At 41.7% G+C, this 20,059-nt stretch overlaps 1 protein-coding gene across 4 annotated transcripts in view; it reads right to left on the bottom strand.

The window, feature by feature from the left end:
- The window catches only part of SLC4A7 (solute carrier family 4 member 7), a gene marked incomplete at both ends in the record, with an annotated part of 78,468 nt that extends 67,804 nt beyond the window's left edge, over positions 1–10,664 (bottom strand). For all 4 annotated transcript variants that reach the window (XM_079538248.1, XM_079538250.1, XM_079538251.1 and 1 more), the window contains one exon: positions 10,617–10,664. In XM_079538248.1, coding sequence (XP_079394374.1) covers positions 10,617–10,664 — 48 coding nt within the window. The remainder of the gene's footprint in view (positions 1–10,616) is intronic.
- Between the last annotated feature and the right edge of the window lie 9,395 nt (positions 10,665–20,059).

Below are 20,059 nucleotides of genomic sequence, written 5' to 3'. Positions count from 1 at the left end.
AATACAAAGAATCATAGAGATGGTAGTTTCAATGTAGCCACACAATAAGTAGCAAATACACATCAAAATTTAAAGTAGCAGTATCTTTTCAACTGTAATGGAAGCAAGAATGACTGCTATGAAATCTATATGCAAGAGATAATCAAGACAGAAAATTAATGTTCAAAGTAGATCAGGCTACTGCACGAAACCAGGAGGTTTTTTTTTCCATTCAGGCTCACAATGAAGAAACTCAAGCTCCTGAAATGCCTCAACCTGTCAAACTGCCCTTAACTTCAAGGGCTAATGTCACAGTTGCTTAACGAGTCAGGTATAAGAACAGCTTTCACTTGATTTCGTAACACCACTTTCTATTTCACAAATTCACAGTACTTCCTACTGCATTCTTAATTATGCTTCCATTACTTTGTTTTCAAGGTTTGTAAACTCTGTAGACTTTAGTAAGCTTCCTAGCTTTTCAACCAGGAAGGCTGTAGCATGGAAATGACTTGCCCCAACAACACCTGTAACAGACATCAGCAACCACAGCAGCTCCCAGATCTTTCGGAGAACATTAACTTCATTTTACCTACAAATAAATACAAAGCTTGTTAACAGAATTAAATGAGCTCTCAGATAACAACCAAAGAATGCCCAGTTCTCAATCCATACATGTACTCAACACATACATACAGGGCCACAAAGATGATGAGAGGCCTGAAGAAGCTCCCTTATGAGGAACCGCTGTGAGACCTGGCACTGCTCAGCCAGAAGAGGAGACAGGGGGGATCTCAGCAGTGCTTATAAATACCCAACTGGATGGGAGTCAAGCAGATGGGGCCAGGCTTTTTGCATCGGTGCCCAATGACAGAACAATGGGCACAGATTGGAACTGAGGAAGTTCTGTGAAAAGTGAGAAAAACTTCTTTAATGTGAAGGTGACAAAGTGGAACAGCCTGCCCAAAAAGGCTGTGGAGTCTCCTCCTCTGGAGATGCCCAAAAGCTGCTTGGGAGCTTTCCTATGCAGTACGCTATAGGGAACCAGCTTTAGCAAGAGGGTTGGGCTAGAGGAACTCCAGGGGTCCCTTCCAACCCTTATGATTCTGTGATTCTACGTACAGTGGAGTCAATGCACTTATCAGAGCACTTTATGCAGTATAACTTGATAGTAGTGATAAGTCAGAATACAAAAGTTTATAGGTACAGCACAGCTCTTCTGGATGAACATTTACAAGTAGGCAATTCTGAGCAAGTATTATTACACCTATAAGATGTGCAAAAATAAAACTTCCAAACGTATGAGCATAAACAGATGTTTATTGCTACACTCCTATACAAACAAGTGAACAAGAACGCCCCAGGTCCAAAATTTCCTTGTCTGACACAACATAAAAACCAAAATATTTCTTATTTGAGGACTGAAATGATTGCAATCCAATTTTATTCCACTGCATCCTGTAGAATCTACAAACAGGAACAACACAGTAATCTAAGATTGTACAAACAGTTGTCCAATGAGCTCGAGTTGTTAAGTGAAACAAGTTATACTTGCAACCAGCACAGCAAGAAGGTAATATATCTGAAAAAGACTTCCTTATTTTCTTCTTATTTCTTTCTAGAGAAGGAAGGAGTACTGAAGTTTCAACCTATGACAAATTAGAGCTACAGACACTACAGAGTAGAAGAAAAGAGCAAAATTCTCTTTCCCCTACATGACAGCATTTAACAAGTACCACATTAAATATGACAAGGTAAGGCAAAGAAATGTGCATCAATATAAATACGTGACCTGGAAAAAAATGAAGTTTTATTGGGTTGTCCCTCAATGAGCCAATATAAAATAATAAATAAATATAATACATATAATATATATAATATTATTTTTATTTATATATATATATATATATATATTCATGAACAGAAATAGATGGTGAAGTTTATTAGTTTAAAAACATTAGCACAGGCACAGATCATCTCCCAGGGTTGAGTTAACAGAGGTAGCTATCAGATGTCAAAGCAGTCCATGAGGCACAGATACCAAGCGGCCTAAAACTCGCTGCATGGCAAAATCCCTACCATAAGCTGGCGCAATCATTCCTCACAGAAAACATTTCTCTTAGAAATCCTAAGAACTCCATCAGAAGAATGTCACTGTCCAGATGCTGCACCACAAGGAACAGCAGGTGCTCCTCCCCAGGGGCTGGTATAGCAGCAGCCTCATCTGTGGGAGATGAAGTAACTGCAGGATGGGATGACACACTGCATATAGTTAAAGATCAACAGCAAGTCCTTGCAGGTCTGCTGCTTGCCGGATGCTGGGATCTAGGATGTTTTGGAAAGATTGTCAAGGCTTATCCAGTTCTCAAAATAGCACCCTTTGCTACTTACCCATGTAGTCATCAGCAATACTTCCAAAAAACTAATCATTATTGTTGAGTGAATCTAGTGTAAATAGTGCACTCCACAGGCAAGGGTGAAAAGGCCCATGTGGCATTCTCAGTCCTTCCAAAGATAAGCAGAAGGCTCAGGTTGGACTGCAAGCATCCACATGGTCAACATCTGATTTCCAGCATGACTTTTATTTCTATGGCCAGCTTCATTTCAGGATCAAGGATCCACCTGCTCAAGTGGGGCAAGAGCATCTTTGCCATCAATCGTGTGAATAGAGCTTGATAGAGAAAGGCTGTCAGATTTCAGTGAAGACATGGAGAATCCTTAACAGAAAAGGCACTCATTCACTCTGTGATGGATGCGGGCCCATCTCAAGTGCTTGCACACCAATGCACACAGTATGGGAAGTAATAGGCTGACTTACAAGTCAGAGCTTCATTGAAATTACAGAGTAACACTGGAACAGCTAGCATAGCTGGAGTGCAACAACAGATGGATGAAGGCTCCTGAGGAAAGCCAGACTGGGAAGGCAATGAACAGGAGAGCAGATTTCAACTCGCAAGAAGTCGTGAAGGCCTGAAAATGGGACAGCATGCAAGAAAAGGCAACTTACGACTGATTTCAAATGTGAAAACAGTATGAAAGGTGGAAACTGGTAGAAGGAATACAAAGACATACAGCTGTGCAGGGGTAGAACTAAACAAGCCAAAGCAGAGCTGAAACTAGTAGTTGTTATCTAGAAGTTGAAACTAGTGACAGATGTGGAAGCAGTAAGGGAGGAAACTATTTTTTTTTTTTTTTTTTTTTAACTGAAGTTATAGAACAGAAGCAGAAAATAAGTTTGTACAGGAAGGTTTTATGGCCATCAGCATCTGCAATACATTCTTTTCTTACAAATGTGAAAGAATATCTGAAGATTTGGGGCTTTCAAATGTCAACTGAGTCTGATCAGTTAGCAACAGACATGATTTATTAGCTGCACTCACTCACTCATAACCTTGTGTGGAAGAAAAAAAAAATTTCAAGAAAAAAAAAATCACATGTGTTCTGGATCTCAAAAGTTATACTAAGCTGAAGCACAACAGCCTGAAGGCCCGAAGGCAACAGAAATTTTGGTTTGGGAAGTTGTCCCACTCCAGAAACGGAGACCAAATGAGATCCAACTGAAATTTCTCTCAAATACAAGTTTACTTTAACTTCTTTCTGTTCTTTGGTAACAGACATATACCACAAAACAGCCTGATTACAGATTCTCACATCACATGATAACTCTACTCTGCTAATGAAACAGTTGTAGCGTTGAGAAGTAGTACTTTTGTTGAAACAAAATCTCAGCTTTTTGTAGAAGGGCAAAATTTATAACATTATCTTTACCATAACCCAAGTATTTACAACCACTTAACAGTCCTACTCCTTACCAAAAAACAGATCCAAATCAAGACACAGCAAGCATATGTTTAATAGACATTAGTCATGGAAAATACAAAAGAATCAGCCCAGGATGTAAATGACTAGGAAAAAAATAATCTGTACCTTTCACTTTAGGGAAGCATAGCCTTCCCAAACACACTGCCCATACACGTGTTCATAGTGCACATATGTTCTCATACTGAAAAATGATGATGGAGAAAAACAATTAAATCATTCAGTCAGATTGTCAGGCAAGCCTCCAGTTCTTCCTGCCTTAAAGCAGATCTTTACAGACACAGATCCCCAGTATTATAGCTATACTAGAGGAAAGTAGCAACAGCAAGTAGAATACATGGTTAAGCAGTAGAACTTCAATATACATCAGATGGTGGAATCATAAAAGACACAGTTCCATAGGTAAATCCCACATCCTCTCTTTAATACCTGTCTGCATGCCTTACCCACAGTAAGCTCCAGTTCATTTGGAGGAAGTACCAGGAATTCTGTTAAAGCAGGGCAATGGCTTGATGTGTGGAAACCTCTACTTTAGACTCTCTTTCACTAATAAAAACCTTCAAGCCTGTTTTGAAGTTTAGAAACATTTTAGTATTGGTCTTAGCCATACTGCCAATAAGACAAGTCTAGATGCCTTTCAGCATAACTACTATGAAAAACACTAGTACTTGGTACATCATTTGCTGAAAATTCAAATTATCAATGAGATGGAACAAAAAGCAAGCATAAAATCACCAACACTGAGTTAGAAGAACTTTCAAAATCCCTCACAGTAGGAATTCTGGGAAAAAGAAGACATACCTATAGCTCGCAAAATACCTGTTAATGAGAGAATTTGAAATGAAGATGTTAATAAGGCCCTAGTCTTCAAAACTGCATTCATTAAGAACAGCGTTCAGAACAGAAGAGTTGAAAGAGCTGGGGAAACTGAAGGACTAAGTATAAATGCAGGTTAGACACTGGTTACTTCACCAACAGGATCAAAGAATCAAACTCTAAGTAAACCATACGCTTCAGAAAAGTGGTTGCTGAAAGAACATAGGAGGCTTGGCACCAAATACATTTGAAATGTTCCTGCTAAAATGAGACTTGCTAGAACTAATAAGCAAAGGGTTTGTTGTTGTTGTTGTGGGTTTTTGTTTGTTTGCTTTTTTTTAAAGGTTATAGAGCACTCTGTCACTGCCGAAATGATTAAGACAACTTGTGCCAATATACCCAAATAGGACAACCATTCCACTGGATAGTATTGAGTCAGTTTAGTTAAAGCACTGGAATAGGAAAAACAAAATCTCAAGTAACAAAAGCATCCAGGCTGAGAGATACAATAATATGCATCAATATTCTGAAACGTTACTTCAGGTATCACAAGGTATACAAAAGCTATAAGAGCTCTGCTCTTGTTAAAGTGGGTAACTTACAAAGATAAATGTAATGCTCTCAGAGCACAAGCATTCACTCTCTTCTACACACCCATAAAAGAGGAATAGTCTTCTTGCTGTATAATCCTAACACTGCGACTGGAAGAACAAAATATTTGGTCTTACCTGCAATCAAATAATAAAATAACCACAGGCCATACTCCAAATACAAAATGACTGAGGAGACTTAAAAAAAGAAAAAAAAAAAAAAAAAAAAAAGTTTTTTAATCCTATGTAAATAAGCATGTTGGTATGCAAATAAAATGACTCCATCTAGTGGTTAAAAATACACATTTCCTTTGCCACAGAAACTGCAGCAAACTTTAATTCCCAGTGAAACACAAACTTAGAGGGTGCCAAGCACTAACACAAACTCTTGAACAGATCATCCCTTCTAATAACCACTGAGATATGCTGACAAGGTAGATGTGGGATGCTTGCATAATTGACATTTATTGCCAGTAAAAAAAAAAAAAAAAAAAAAAAAAAAAAAAAAAAAAAAAGAGTTCTAAGATGTCAGGATTGAATTCTTTTGTTTTAAATGCAAATGCTGCACTCTTTAAAACTAGTATTTTAATCATTTCACCTCCTGCTAACTGTGAATTGAGAAATATGTATTTCAAAACACCTGTCAAAGAATCAATATTCATCTTTGCATTCAGTCATCTACTGATATAAAAGGTGGTGCACAATTTGTGGTGTATTTCTCAACCTGCTGATTTATAGAACCTTTACTTGAACCTCCTTATTCATTCATATCATTATTTCAGAATATTAACTAGTCAACCACCTTAACTTTAGTAAATAGCGTGAAATGTAAATGTTCCTAAACTTTATCATTTCAGAATATGCTATACCAAACCCAAGACAATGTCTCAATCGCATGGATTTTACACTTACTCTACTCTGCATCTCATCTTGGACAACAAATAAAATCCACAGCAATTAAGCCTAATGAAAGCTCTCAAGTCTGGGGCAGCCATAGGTAACTTCCTAAGAACTCAAAAAGGCTGACAGCACATATAGGTAATAGCAGCTTACAGCATTTCTAATCCAGAAGCAATCACAAGCATTACCTACAGGCCCACACGGTGCAAGCTGTACACACCTTAACCAAACCTAGAATATCCAATCAGCACAATACAGAAAAGCAGTCTGTCTATCAAAGTCATAGACACAAGTCAGAAAGGTCATCAGGCCAACGATACTCTTTCTGGCCAGGGTTATTTAGCAGGGACATCACCACATCAGTGTAACCGTACTGGTTTAAATTGTTGAGAGCATGTGTTCAACCAGATGCCACAGACCCATGGGGGAGGAGAGTTCCCCGCACTGTGCTCAGTTATGCAGCACAGACATGCCCTCAGTTACCCTCATCTAGCCATAAAGAGAAAGCACCATATCCAGCTGTGTTAATATGAAAAAAAATACATGTAAATCTACCAGCATAATATTCTCCAGAGACCTGTCATTTGACTTACCATCACAAAAGCCACATGTCAAATGGGAAGACTAGCAATCGCACCAAGAGGAAACTTCTGCACCAGCTCATTTGTAAAACAGTCATACAAGACATGTGTAAAGATGTGAAACAGTCAATCCCATCAAAGTTGGTTTTACTGTACTGATGGTACTCACATTATTATGCATAAGGAACCACCTAGGTAAATTAAAACTTTAAACGCTTTTTAAAAGGAACTGTTTCCATTACCACACAGTTACTGGGCTATCTGAAATGCAGTAACTGCACCAAAGCATGGTTCCAAAGCCACATGCTCCAGTCCAGCTGCCACCAAACACCTGTTTCTCCCCAAAATACATTAATATAAATGTATCTAAGATTTTTCTTGGAAAGAAAACGCAATTTGTATCTTTATTATTAAGCTGCAGAATTGTAGTTCACAGCCGATTCTGACAGGACTAATTTCCGTCACTTTGTGTATTTTTTTTTTATTTTAAGAGGCTCTGATTTTTGTTACCCTATATTGCTGTAAGCCTTCAAGGGTTTTACCACAGATGAGAAAAGTTGGAGTACCAAACACTATCTAGTTGCATTTAAAAAAAGCACTGGGATAAAAGAATGGACAGACTCCACTGCAGTGATTATGCATGTTGGTGAAGTGAGGCTGTATCTCGTAAGTGCTAAAGCAAAGCCTAAAGTAAAAGCCTGAAGCTGCCATTGCAACATGATCACTGTTGATCAGTAACGTCTAAAACCCACTTAATAATACACATATAGGGCTGTTGAAAAGTAAAGGTACAATCATGCAGTCACTTCAGGAACAGCAGAGAAATGTGAGAGCTATCTTCAGTGCTATCTGGTAGACTACATTCTGTCATGTCATCATGTCATGGAAAGCCAGCAAGAAAAGCTTTTTCTCCAACGGGAGCCACTTTCAGTTGTTATCATAATACACAGCAGACTAGTGATCAAAACAGATTTGCTACACCAGGGGAAAAAAAAAAAAAAAAAAAAAAAAAGGAAAAAGAACACAACCACAGCACCCATTACTATTACTCAGCCATAATGCACGGTCTACCACTCTTTGCACCACGTATATCATAAAGGGGTCAAAATCAAACACTTGAGCAAAAAAGTTCCCTGTCAAAAAAGTTCACTGTCTAACCTGCCCTTCAGTCCACAAAATCTTCTTGTATACAAAATTCCTACACTGGGTGAAGAACCACCTCCTTTTGTTTGCTCTGAACCTAGCTCCTGTTGGCTTCATTTAACACCACACGCCTCTCTTCCCCCTCCATCTGCTTTCTCCACAGTAACTTTATAGAGCCTTAACATACCATCATCCCGTCTCCAAGTTATCTCTACAAGGCTGACAAGCCCTAGCCTGTTCAGTCAGTTCTCATCTAAGAACTATTTCATATCTTATTGCCCTTCAGTGAATCTTTTCCAGTAACAATAAGGAGAGGGGAACAGAGCAGCTTACAGTATGTAAAGTATGAAAGAACCATGGATTTATTAATTCGTTATCTTTTTTCTATTGTATTCCTTATTCCTATCAGATATTCTGACCAGCAGTTTCTCTCTTGTCATAGTAACTACAGCAGAAATTTGTTTTGCCTCCACCTCTTGTGTACACATTGCCACCATGCCATCTCCTCAAAATATCCTATGAATATGGTGATTCTCATCTTTAGGACTGGACCTGTAATATAAAATAAGCAAGTTAAAAGGTGTTTTACGCTGCTGATGGAAAAAGTCCCATGGGAAGGGTGGGGATTGATTGACAGAGATGCTCCTCCACCCAAGAAACAGCAAAGTTGCTTTTTTATCTAAGAATCTGACTTATCAAAAAGTGGAAGAAGAAAGGAAAGAAGCTACTCCCTTGACTGCGCTTCTGCATTTCTAAGACCCAGCACTTGATTCACACTTCCTACAGAGTTTCTGTCACCTTTCAGAGATGTTTATTCCTTACAACCTTGCACGTGTAAGCAGTTTCAGCAAACGCTGCTAGCAGCAGTAACAGAGGCACAGGATTAGAAAAACTAAGCTGTACTGTCAAAAGCACTCATACTTGGGATTTAGTAGTGTTGTACTAAAGCTTCCAGGTACATACTAGGGACATGGTTTAGTGTGTGTGGTGATGACAGGTTGACAGCTGGACTAGATGATCTTACAGGCTTTTTCCAACTTTAGTGATTCTGTATAAACTTCTCATAACAAATCCTTTGTTGCTACACTATGTAATTGCTAAAAGATCAGTGTATGTCCTGTTCTTTTGCTTAAGCCACGTGCTTCATCAGTCCTCCCTAGAAATTCTTTTTTTTCCTACTTCTTACCAATCTTTCTGTCCTCCTCTCACCACCTTTCTGACCATTTCACTCAGTCTCAGTTGCAGTCGCCTCCCAAATACCCACCCCTCTGCACTCAGACCAGCCCCTGCCTAGCCTCTGCTGATACACAGAAACCATCCTGGACCACTCCTCTGAACACCTCAGTTCCCAAGGTCTGCATGAAAAGCAACTGCAGTAGTACAGCAGCTCATGTGGCTGACCCGAAAGCCCCTCCTTAATTTCTGGTACAACGGAGTCTAAGTGACTCCTGCTGGGCCTGACAAAGATGTGCTGGGGCACATTGACTTTCATGAGGTCGGTAATCCTCTTTTCATTAGGATTCACCTGAGGGTAACTATTAGCATCTATCACAATAGTCTTACGCACTGGAAGCCCTAAGGCTTTGCAATTGGCTCCACACAGCCTCATATCTCCCTACTGGACAGGAATGAGTGTTCTACTGCCAGCTGAGAAGTACCTCCTACAGAGAGGCAAGGTAGCTTTAACACGGTTAATGGCATCAGCTGTTTGCTCTCACTGTGGATTTACCCTAAACAACTGGCCACGAATTTGGAATATGTTATTCTGACAGCAACAACGAGATGATGGAGCAACGGTCTGGAATAGATTTATAGAAGTGTTAAGAGCTGTGCAATTATTTTGATTTCTGAAGCCATCACACAAAGCTGATAAGAACACAGATAAGATGCACACCCTGGACCTCAGCGAGATGGAGTTCTCAGAGCTCCGTTACAACAAAGGAAAGGCACTGAGCACACTGATGTCACAGGAAGGCAGCACTTCATTTGAGTGCCGGTTTTGTCAAACATGACTCAAGTCTCTCCTTGAAGAGCAGTGGGCAGATGAAAACCGGACAGTTCTGTGCACTATTTCTCTGTCCATCACCGCCTTCTTTGTGTCACCAAACACACATCTGTCCTCTTCAGGCACCAAAAAGACGCTGCTGTGCAACACCTTTTTGGAAAGGGCCTCCAAGGAGGATATCAAAGCAAGGGCATAGAGACTCATTAACAAAATCCAGACCTTGAGTCATCTGAAGGGAGGGGAAATTACAACTGGGGAACCACATGTATTTTTCAGTAGCACAGGAAGTAAGGCAACAAATGTCTGCTTCGCCTCGCCACCGGTCCTGGAAGGAAGGAGCCTAAGTCCCGGCGCTCCATCTGCCCCCGCGAGCCCCCCAGGCCCGGGCCCCGCCGGGATGGCGCCCGGCCCGGCCCCGGAGCACGCGGCGGGGCACCCCGCCGCCAGGAACACCGGCGGCAGGAGCGAGACACGAGCCCGGCGGGCGCCTCACAAAGGCCGGGGCCGGGCCGCTCGCGGCGGAACAAAGGCTCCCGCCGCCCCGGGAGGGGATGCGGTGCGGAGGGCGCCGCGCACGAGGCCGGCGGGCGGCACACCTGCGGCCCCCGCCCCGCTGCCAGAGGCGTCCCAAACGCCCGGCACCGGCGGCGCCGCTTCCGCCTTCGTCCGTCGAGGGGCGGGAGGCACACGAGGGGTCCCCGCCGCCCCCTCCCATTCCCCGCAGCCCCCGACCCCGCGCGGCCCCGCGGCGGCCCTTTGTGCGCGCCCCCGCTTCCCCCACGTTACCGTGGTGAGCAACGGTCTCATCTGCTCGCCGGCCCGCTCCTCTTCCATCGCGGCCCCGCCGAGCTGGCCGGCAGCGGGTCGAGAAGCGGAAGACGGGCGGGAGCCGGGCGCCGCTGCCTGTCGGCGGAGGTTCGTGGCGTTGCTGCCCTCGGGATGGGGCGGCCGCGACTGCTCCGCCGCGCCGGGGGCCGAGCCCAGGCCGCCTCGCCGCGCCCCCTCCCCCCGCGCGGCCGGCGGCGCCGTCAGCCAATGGCAGGGAGAGCAGCGCCTCGCGCGAAGGCGCCCCCGCCCGCCGCGGCCCCCCGGGGGCTGGCTGCGCTCTGCGGCCCGGGCGAGGCCGGGCGGAGCGGGGCGCGGCGGGGCGAGGGGGCGGCGCGGAACGGAGCGGCGGACTGCCAGCAGCCGCGTGGCCGCAGCAGTGCCGCCTCGGGGTTGTCCGGCGCGCCTCGGGGCGTTTTGCCGGTAGAGCTGACGTTTTCCATCCCACGTGTTTGCCTCCGGCTGAATCTTTTATTTCTTCTCCTTCTTTTTTCTTTTAAATGTAGCCAAGATCATTTAGTCATTTTCAAAAACACTACTGCTTGCCCTTGTCTAAATATTCCATTAGTCTTTCATTCTGAAGGCTTGATACTGGTGTTAGTGCTACCATGTGCTTGTGGCTGTCTCTGTAGAGACTGACTCTGGTGTAAGTCCATAAAGAAGGGCTGGTTACACTTGCCTCAGAGAGACAACCTCCACGTTGCTGCCAAAGTAAGATTACACCCTCCTCGAATGCTCTCAGTTCTAAACAGCTGGTGCTTGTGGGACTGAACATACATGGGGGAAGAACCATCCTTTCGTGCTTGCTGTGTTTGTTAACGTGTTCACATCATCATGGGCTTCTCCCTGTAACTACAGCTACCACAGCCTTTACAGCAGATGTAAGATAGAGCTCCTTTTCCCACCCTGAAGCCCTGCCCAGCAGGAGCATCCTCTGTTGGTACAGGACTTTTGGAACTGAGGTGTGAATGGATCTCTACTGCCATAAACACAAGAAGCTGGCACAAGAGGGCTTGTGCACCAAGAGGGCAGAGGTGTTACATAGCCATGGAACAGCGCAGCCCATATATTGCAGCACCTGAGGGATGCTGTAGGCCTAGCACTAATTTGTTACAGCACATGAACTCTGTATGGTGTGGAAATCTCAGGAACAAAACAGGGACTTTCACTGCAGGCCTGGTCCCAGCTTGTCTTCTGAAAGCACTGAAGTCTGAGTGGATTGCTGAGAGGCACGGAGATCACACTGTCATCGAGGGGATGCAGTGTGAAAGACAGCAGGCTGACACTGATGTCTTACGGTCAAGGCAGATCACAGCAAGGGGAAGATAAGCCTGTGTCTCGGACAGTCTCTCTCAGATTGAGCTGAGAGAGCTGCTGGTCTTAGCAGGAGCTTCAGAAACAGCAAATGGACAGAATGCCCACATCAGCAAACACTATGCCAGGCTGGGAGCACTACAAAAGGAGGCCCCGCAGGGCCTGCAGATAGAAATGTACTCCTGGCTGTGGAGGCACACCAGGCCTCTGCTGGCCACTAGCACAAGGCACCGCAGAACCTCAAGGGCCGCACGCTTTGGAGGGCAGCCACAGTTGAGCACATGGCCCTGAGCATGAACATCAGCAGCACTCCTCAGAGGTTCTCAGAAAGGTGCCAGTAGGGACCACCTTGAGCTGTAACAGCTGACGGCTCCTCTGGATGGCCTGGAAGGAGCAGCAGGCCCATGCTACTGGATGGCACAGGGGAACTCCTGGCATGAGGATGGAACTCCCAGTGCAGACAACTTGGAGGAAGCTTTCAGATGAATGATTTGGCGTAGGTCTATACCAGGTGACCATAACCTATAGTTTGAGAAACATATAATTACCAGCAGCTATACCTGCCCAGTTGTGCAGACAAGATAAACGAAGGCAAACTGTGTAGAGCTGATTAAACAGGCAGCAATCTTAGCACACTCTTCAGTGTGCTAGATTGTAGCCTGGTTCATGCCTCAGCTGAGTTTGAACTCAGAGAATTCAGATAGCAGAAGAGAGAAAAGTAAAGCACTTTGCTATACTGACCACGCTGTGAAGTGCCATGACACACCTTCAGTATGTGACCTACTCTGTGACCCATTCTGTCCTTTCCTCTTCCAGTTACAGGTGAGCTGTCAGAGTTCCAGCTCAGACTGTTGAATTGATCCTGCACTAGAAACCCTGGGTATAATGAGGATAAACTGTAACCCCATAAGTCAGCCCTCTCACCAATGTCTTGAGAGATAGATCACACATGTCTTTCTTTGGTACAAGCCATCTTCACAAGCACAGAATTACTTGGCTCTTTGAGGGATGAGCCCAGAAGACAGTAATAAAGTAAGGACTTCCATAGCGTGCAGCAAACTTCAGTTTTTTATGTGTCTCCTCAGGGCATAGAAAACAGAGTTTCTGAAAAACTCAGCCAGAGTCAGAAGAATGTTTAGTCCATCAAAAAGGAGTCTACTAGCATGAATGTCAGTTAGGTTTAGGCATTAGACGATGTTCCTTTTCTCTTGATCTGTTAAGAGGGTTTTTTCCTCTGGCAGAGAACAGGTGCTCTAACACTCTTCTCCATGGCATCAGAGTACCCAATTAACAGATCAATTTGCAGAACAAAATAAACCCAGCATTCATTCACCATACTTCCTTTGGCACTCAGTACTGAGAACAGCATCTCCAGGTGAACACCCTCTTCAATCATTTCCTGAGCTGAAAAACTTGTTTGCTCACTGCATTCCATCAGGTCACAGTATGTATAAATATAGCAGAAAAGGCCAACCTGTTATCCCCACACCATGCTGCCCCGAGTGAGAAGAAAGTGATGCTTCTGTTCACATGAAGTTGACCAGAACTTGGTAATGCCCCAAACCTGCATTTTCCAGAAACAAACAAACAAACAAAAAACAAAACAAGCAAACAAACAAACAAAACAAAACAAAACAAAAAACCTCCACTATTGAAATAGAAACCAGCTTTGTGCACATAAGTGCAACTGTTACTGATACATGGATGAAGTCCAAAAGGAGCTGCATAGGGCTATTACGCCACTGGAAGAGAATCCTCAGTATTTTAGTATGACATACCCTGTCCACCAAAGTGTCACAGTGATGCTTTTCTTCCACTCCTCTTCCTCCTTTCCCTCCCACCACCCCCACAAACATTCTTGGACATGCATGGAAGAGGTAGAAGTTGTTGGATAAGCCGGATCTCTGATTAGGAAACTACCTGTCTCCTTAGGGCAGAGCCATCAGCATCAGCTTCACACCTTACACTCCTGATTTTGCATTTCTTGCCAGCCATCGTGCACCTGCAGGGCTCAAAGGAAGTTAGGTGCTGATATAAGCACCTTCCTCCCATTCTGACATTAGCATCCCATTCACTGCCATCACCAGCTGCTCTGGCAAGTATGACCTCTGGAATTTACCACAGACTTCATGAACCGGATGACCAGACCATGTCTGATGGGCCATTACAACAGCTGTGGCCACTGCCAACGCAGGCTCCTTCTCAGGGCTTTTGTCTGTTAGTCAGGGCTGTTTCCACAGGCTAACAAAATATCATTAATGCAACATTGACAATGGTGGGAAGTACCTGTTGCAGATAATTGCAAGACATTCTTTTGGAAGGAGTAGTGCCCCTTTCTTCTTGATGAAGAAAGAAAATGCTGTAGCAGTCACTATTCCCTAGTTCCTGCCCCCTCTTTCCATCTAGAAAGGAGAAATCATTTCCATGGCTAGAACAATGTCTTAGACTGAGGATAATGGGAAATAAGAAGAGAGGTGCTGGAGGGGAAACAAGGGAAGACATCAGCCCTTCTTGTTGGAACATCTGATAGTGGCAGAAAAAAGTACAAATTCAAGAAATGAAACCACTGTGTGAGGAGGAGAGGGATGCAGTATGCAAGCAGCTGATTCCTATAGCTGTACTAAAACAAAAAGCATTGAAAAAGGAGTAACAGAATTCAGACAAAAGGGATAAAGGCAAAGACAGACACAAATACTAGTACAAAGAGTCACAGATGCAGGAGAAATACCTGGGCAGGATGAGAAGCCTGGTTCCAAGCAAATCACTGCTTTTAAAGATGCTGATCTCTGGGGAACTAGAAGTCTAAAAGCCAAATGTTAAGGAGGAGGCAAGAAAGACACAAAAGTAGGAAGTAACATTTTGGCCAAATGCTGTGAATGAAAAAGAAAAGGGTCTTGGGAGAGAGGAATGCAGCAGAAAAACTGAAGAGTCTCAGGACTGAAAGTTACAAGGAAGATCATTTAAACCAAGATTGACACCTGCCAATGTACTTCCTACATCACAATTTCAAAAATGAAACTTTCTCTTACATAGTGAACTAAGTTGTGCATTCTTTACATTCCCGGTGCCTGTTTATCTGGTCCAAACTGTGGAAAGGCAAATACACTTGCAAATAAAGCTAATGGAGGTTGCATTTTGAATATCTGTGTCCTAAAGAACTAAACACTCAAAAAAATTATGAGTTCAAGGTGTCTAAAACTGTATATGATATGGATAATTAATTGAAGCTGTCAACGCTCTCATTAAAACTCTCCTATGCGTGTCTTGAATGCAGTAAGAGTGGTGTTGTAACTAAACAAAACAAACAAAAACTTAGGCAACTGTGTGAATACCATACCATCTTAGAAGACATATGAACAACAGGATCAAATAAGAACCAATAGCAGCCTGCAAAAATGGTGACTAAATATTAATTGTATATTAGTATGGTCAAGGAGAAGAGTTATTCTTGTATCTTTGCTGGAGATTTATTGTTCTACGTGGTTTTTAAATGCTTATGAAGAAATAATCACAGGCCTGAGGAGATTATAATCTAAAGCTCAGGAAAAAAACAGACTAGAGGACAAGTGCAGCATGTTTGAGGTGCACCATCATAATTACCAAATTCCAAAGATGAGACATAATCAATACCTGTCCTTAAACCATCTCTGTTGTGATGCCCTCAAAAGACATTTCAGTGTAAACAAAACAGTGATGTCACCATTATTACAGTCACTAACTGCAATCAGTACAGGTTTAGATGAGTAGAGTAGATTTGAAAGGCTTACAGCAAGTCAAGACAGGTTTCTCAGGAAATAAAATCACTTCCTCTTCATTTTCTCTCCTCCTTTCTCTTTAAAAGATCAATTATCCTTATGTTTCTTTGTTCTCCCACATAAAGATTTACACATTTTATAACTGTTATGTTTGAGGAGTTGTACCTTTCAATAACTACTTTAAGTGTAGGGAAATTTGTTTCAGTTTCAGTATATCTTTTTTTTTAAAAAAAAAAAAAAAGAACAGAAGAGAAAAGGAAAAAAAAATCTGCTGCTTAATCATTTTCAGGTATGTCACAATACTGAAATCATTACAGAGTTCTGACAATGGGAGTTTTACTTGCTTTGGTGAACAGAAACATTTTAGAATACATGGCCACATGGTATATAAAAGGTCTCCAACAAACTACCAAACATCCTCACTGTGTGTCCATATTATTTTTTTTTATTCCTCTTATTATTAGCTTTTCTCATAAATTATCTGTTGGTAACACAAATAAGGATTTTGTCCATCAACAATAGTACCAAAAAGCTTTACAGAAAGTTTTCAGTTATATTTCTATACATGTGGAAAAAGTATGCAACTGATTTTTAACCAAAAAAATTATATTTCTTCTCTTATCCTTCTTGTGTACAATATCTAAATATAAGACATTTCAACCTCTTATACAGAACAGCAGTGAAATACATCGCCAGACTTAATAATATGTTTAGTTGTTCCTGGTTTTAGGTGACCAGCTCAGAATCACCATGTCCAGCTTACCGAGAAGGAAGAGGCCTTCATGACATTCCACCTTCACATTGTTTTGCCCTGCAGCAGCCATCATCTTTGATCTGTCTGTAGGACACAGAGAAGAATGGATGTTTAACTTAAAAGATAGCATTTGCACAGCTTAGGCTAGATGAAGTTTCTAGACGCCGGTAGTATGAAAGTCTAGGGAACCCTTTTGAGACAGGTCTGGGGCAATCTTGAGAAAGAAAGAAATTACTCCTTTTAGGCCAGATCTGGAAGTAGTCCTTAACAATGTTAGCATGTAAATGCCTGCAGTAGGAGAGAACTCTTCCAAGAAGCTCTTTCAAATCCTGTGGTATAACACAATTCACATCTGCATTTTTTGTCTATATAGGTTCACTATGTAATATTTTAACCTCATGTATGCAGGCCTTCAAATCATAAAAAAAATTAGCACCCTTTATTACAGCAGTAGCTACCCTAAGGTTCCAAATTGAACTTCTAACCTTTTTCATCAGCCCAAAGAAGAATATTAAAGGCTAGTCAGCTTTTATATATGTGTATATTTGTATATCTTTTTTTTCCCACATGCACAGAAGAATGATAAAAAATAAATAAAGAAGATATTTATATATCCTAGGTTCCAGGCTGTTGAGGTAAATTGTGCAATATGGGACACTAAATCTTGTTTCCCATAAGGTTCTCTAGATGATCCTGCTCTTCCCACACAATTTCTCTTCCATCACCCCAGGGAGTTTAATCATAGCTGTTGTGATGAAAAGCCAAATTCTAAATGAGTTTGGACACCCTCTGGACTCAGTTTCAAAACGCCCAATTAACTACATGCCAATTATTTAAACACTAAATGTCTTCAGAGTTGTCACTTCTGCCTTACAACATCATATTATGAGGACTTCATCCAAGATTTGGTAAATATACCTTTAAAAACCCATTAGCATCATTATCCTTTCTTTCAATAATCAATGTAAATATAGATTTTTTTTTAACATTTTATCAGTAGATCTATTCTTTACTCAGCATACTATCACTATGTTAATTTTTGTTTCCAGAATACTGTATAACTGGGCTAGAAAAAAATATTAATAGACACTATATTTCTGAAATCACAACCATCCTGAAATATCTTTGCTGTGTACAGAGTTTTCAAACCGTGTTACGGTGTTTGCTTTCTGACCAGCAACTAAGCCAGAATATATATCTAACTTCAGATATTTCTAGATTTGAGGTATTTCAGCTTTTGAGAAGTTGGATACATAAGGATAAGATAATAGCTACACATTGAAGTCACAATCCTTTAATATTTAAATAAACTATCATAGTAAATCAAATTATAAAATATTATCTAATTATAGCTTGAAAATTAAGCATTATACTAAATATTACTGCATCTGTTATAGTTTGCCATTTCCAAGTCATACAGGGGTATACACAGGGATAACACTATCTGTTTCTATTTTCTATCTAAGAGTTGGGAAACATTTATTATAGATGAGGAATTAAGCAAGAGGATCAAAGAGTTAGCAAGATTTCAGTAAGACAGGGAGGCAACTCTTTCACTTCCGTCCTCCCAAGAGAGAACAGATTTGAATGTTGTTTCTTGCAGAGCATAGGAAGGATCGTGAAAAAGGTGTTTGTTGCTGAAGGACGCGACTGATGTAAATGTGTTACATGTCCCACTAGACGCAACTCTGCGATATTTTGGAGGAGGAAGTGGGTGGCCTACTTAGCTTCCTCCTTCACTTAAAGAGATAGACTAGCTGCATTTATTATCATCCCCACTATCTCTGGTTTTCCGGCTCTGATAGAGGAGTGTGGATATAAGGAAACACTTATTTACAAGGCAAACTCACGTCTCATATTTCGTTTTGTTGTAATTAACCTTAAGGTGACACTGTTGCTAATGAGCTGCATGTATTCCCTAGTGCAAATCAGATTAGGATTTACAGACGCTATAACCTCCTCATGAGGGGATGGCTGTCGAAATTCCTCATGTAAATGCTGCTTCTATGAAGTTCAAGACTCTTATCTGAGGTTTCTAAAGAACATAGCAAATATAACAACTTCTTACAACAAGATTTTCAAGTGAAAAGAAAAAGAATTGATGGCAAATTTGACTGTGTTATTCAGGAAATGAAGGGATTACAACACAAATCCAGAGATTACTGTCTGAGCAAAGACAACTCCTCACAGATCACCAACAGGTAACACAAACAAATTACTACTTTCCAGATTCTTGCGATCTGTTCTTCTATCTTTTTCTTAATGAGAAAAACATTCATCAGATTGTTCAAAAAGGTGGGATGTCTGCAAGAAAGGCTATAGATGTTAGATCACAAGTGTACAATTCCCTGAACCATCATCCAACTCACTGTTCTTCTTGTCACTAAGGCCTCTTCCACACTTCTTCTGAAGTTTTTCACTAAGAAAATCACTATGGCACAAATCCCACCATGAGACAACTTTGGACAAAGAAGTTATGCGGGCTAGAGTGAGAAGAAATGAGAGTGGATAGCTGAGGAAAGCGAGGTACAGCACGATCTGTCCAAGTCCTAAATTGCCTGTGCTCTGTGCAATTAGTAAATATCTAGTAAATCTAGAAGATTTACTGAGTGAGCTGGCAGTGTGCTCAGAAGCACACTGAAAATGGAAAGTGCTACCTGCACTTTCTGTGCTATGTGACTTAAGTTCTTGTAATATTCATGAAAGTACTGAACTGTAAGTAAATGCTATCCAGGACAATTGTTCTGTCAACAAACGGAACACATGTTCCTGCAGCACTCTGGTAACTGAGCAGGAGTCAGATTACATCACATCAGCCAGCTGGGAAGCTAAGATTTCCCTTGTGATTGTGAACCAAGTTGTTTTTGGCAAGATACAAATAGCTGTGTCCCTGACAGACATCTAGGCACTGAATTTCCAATTATGGAGAAGTTGCGTTTAAGACTTTCAAATCTGAATTATGGACTTCACCTTAATTCAACAGCTATTGCAAAACAATTTGCCTGTCAAGTTACAGAACGGATCTGGAAAAAAATATTGCGTAGCAGTCCAGCAATAGTTTGCTATTTTCAATGCCCTCGTCTAGCAAAGAATTAAAACTGTTGAGTGTGACCACCTGGATTTTCAGCATTGGTAAAATGTGGCTATTTTATCTCAGATGTGCTTTTTTTTTTTTTTTCATTGATCAATTGACATTAGTGGGGGAAGAAGTGAGAAGGCAAGTTGGAGTCTAACCATATGAAAACTCAGACAGAAAAGATAAAACATTTTTTGAATTTTCTTCCTTTGAATTGGCAAAGCTAAAATTTTATCTGGTGTCCCCTTCTGGAATCAAATCTGGCTGTACTGACACAGTAGGCTTCCAGGCAGATGCTGTCAAAATTCCTTTATTTATAGTATTTGTGTTTCATTTTTTGTTTGTTTCTTATTGCAAAAAGTTGTTCTGCACAGCTCAACAAGTACATGGGAGATACCACACTATCTTTGTGCTGTTGGAATGCTCTTTTATACTTTTCAAGATACTGCTTCTTTACTATGTTCTGTTTTGAAGGTATAGTATAGCTAGACAATCTCAAATTCCT

Source organism: Tetrao urogallus (genome assembly GCF_951394365.1).
Source record: "Tetrao urogallus genome assembly, chromosome: 7".
Taxonomy (NCBI): Eukaryota; Metazoa; Chordata; class Aves; order Galliformes; family Phasianidae; genus Tetrao; species Tetrao urogallus.
The sequence above is the reverse complement of the archived record's forward strand: the minus strand, read 5'-3'. Positions and strand labels throughout refer to the sequence as shown.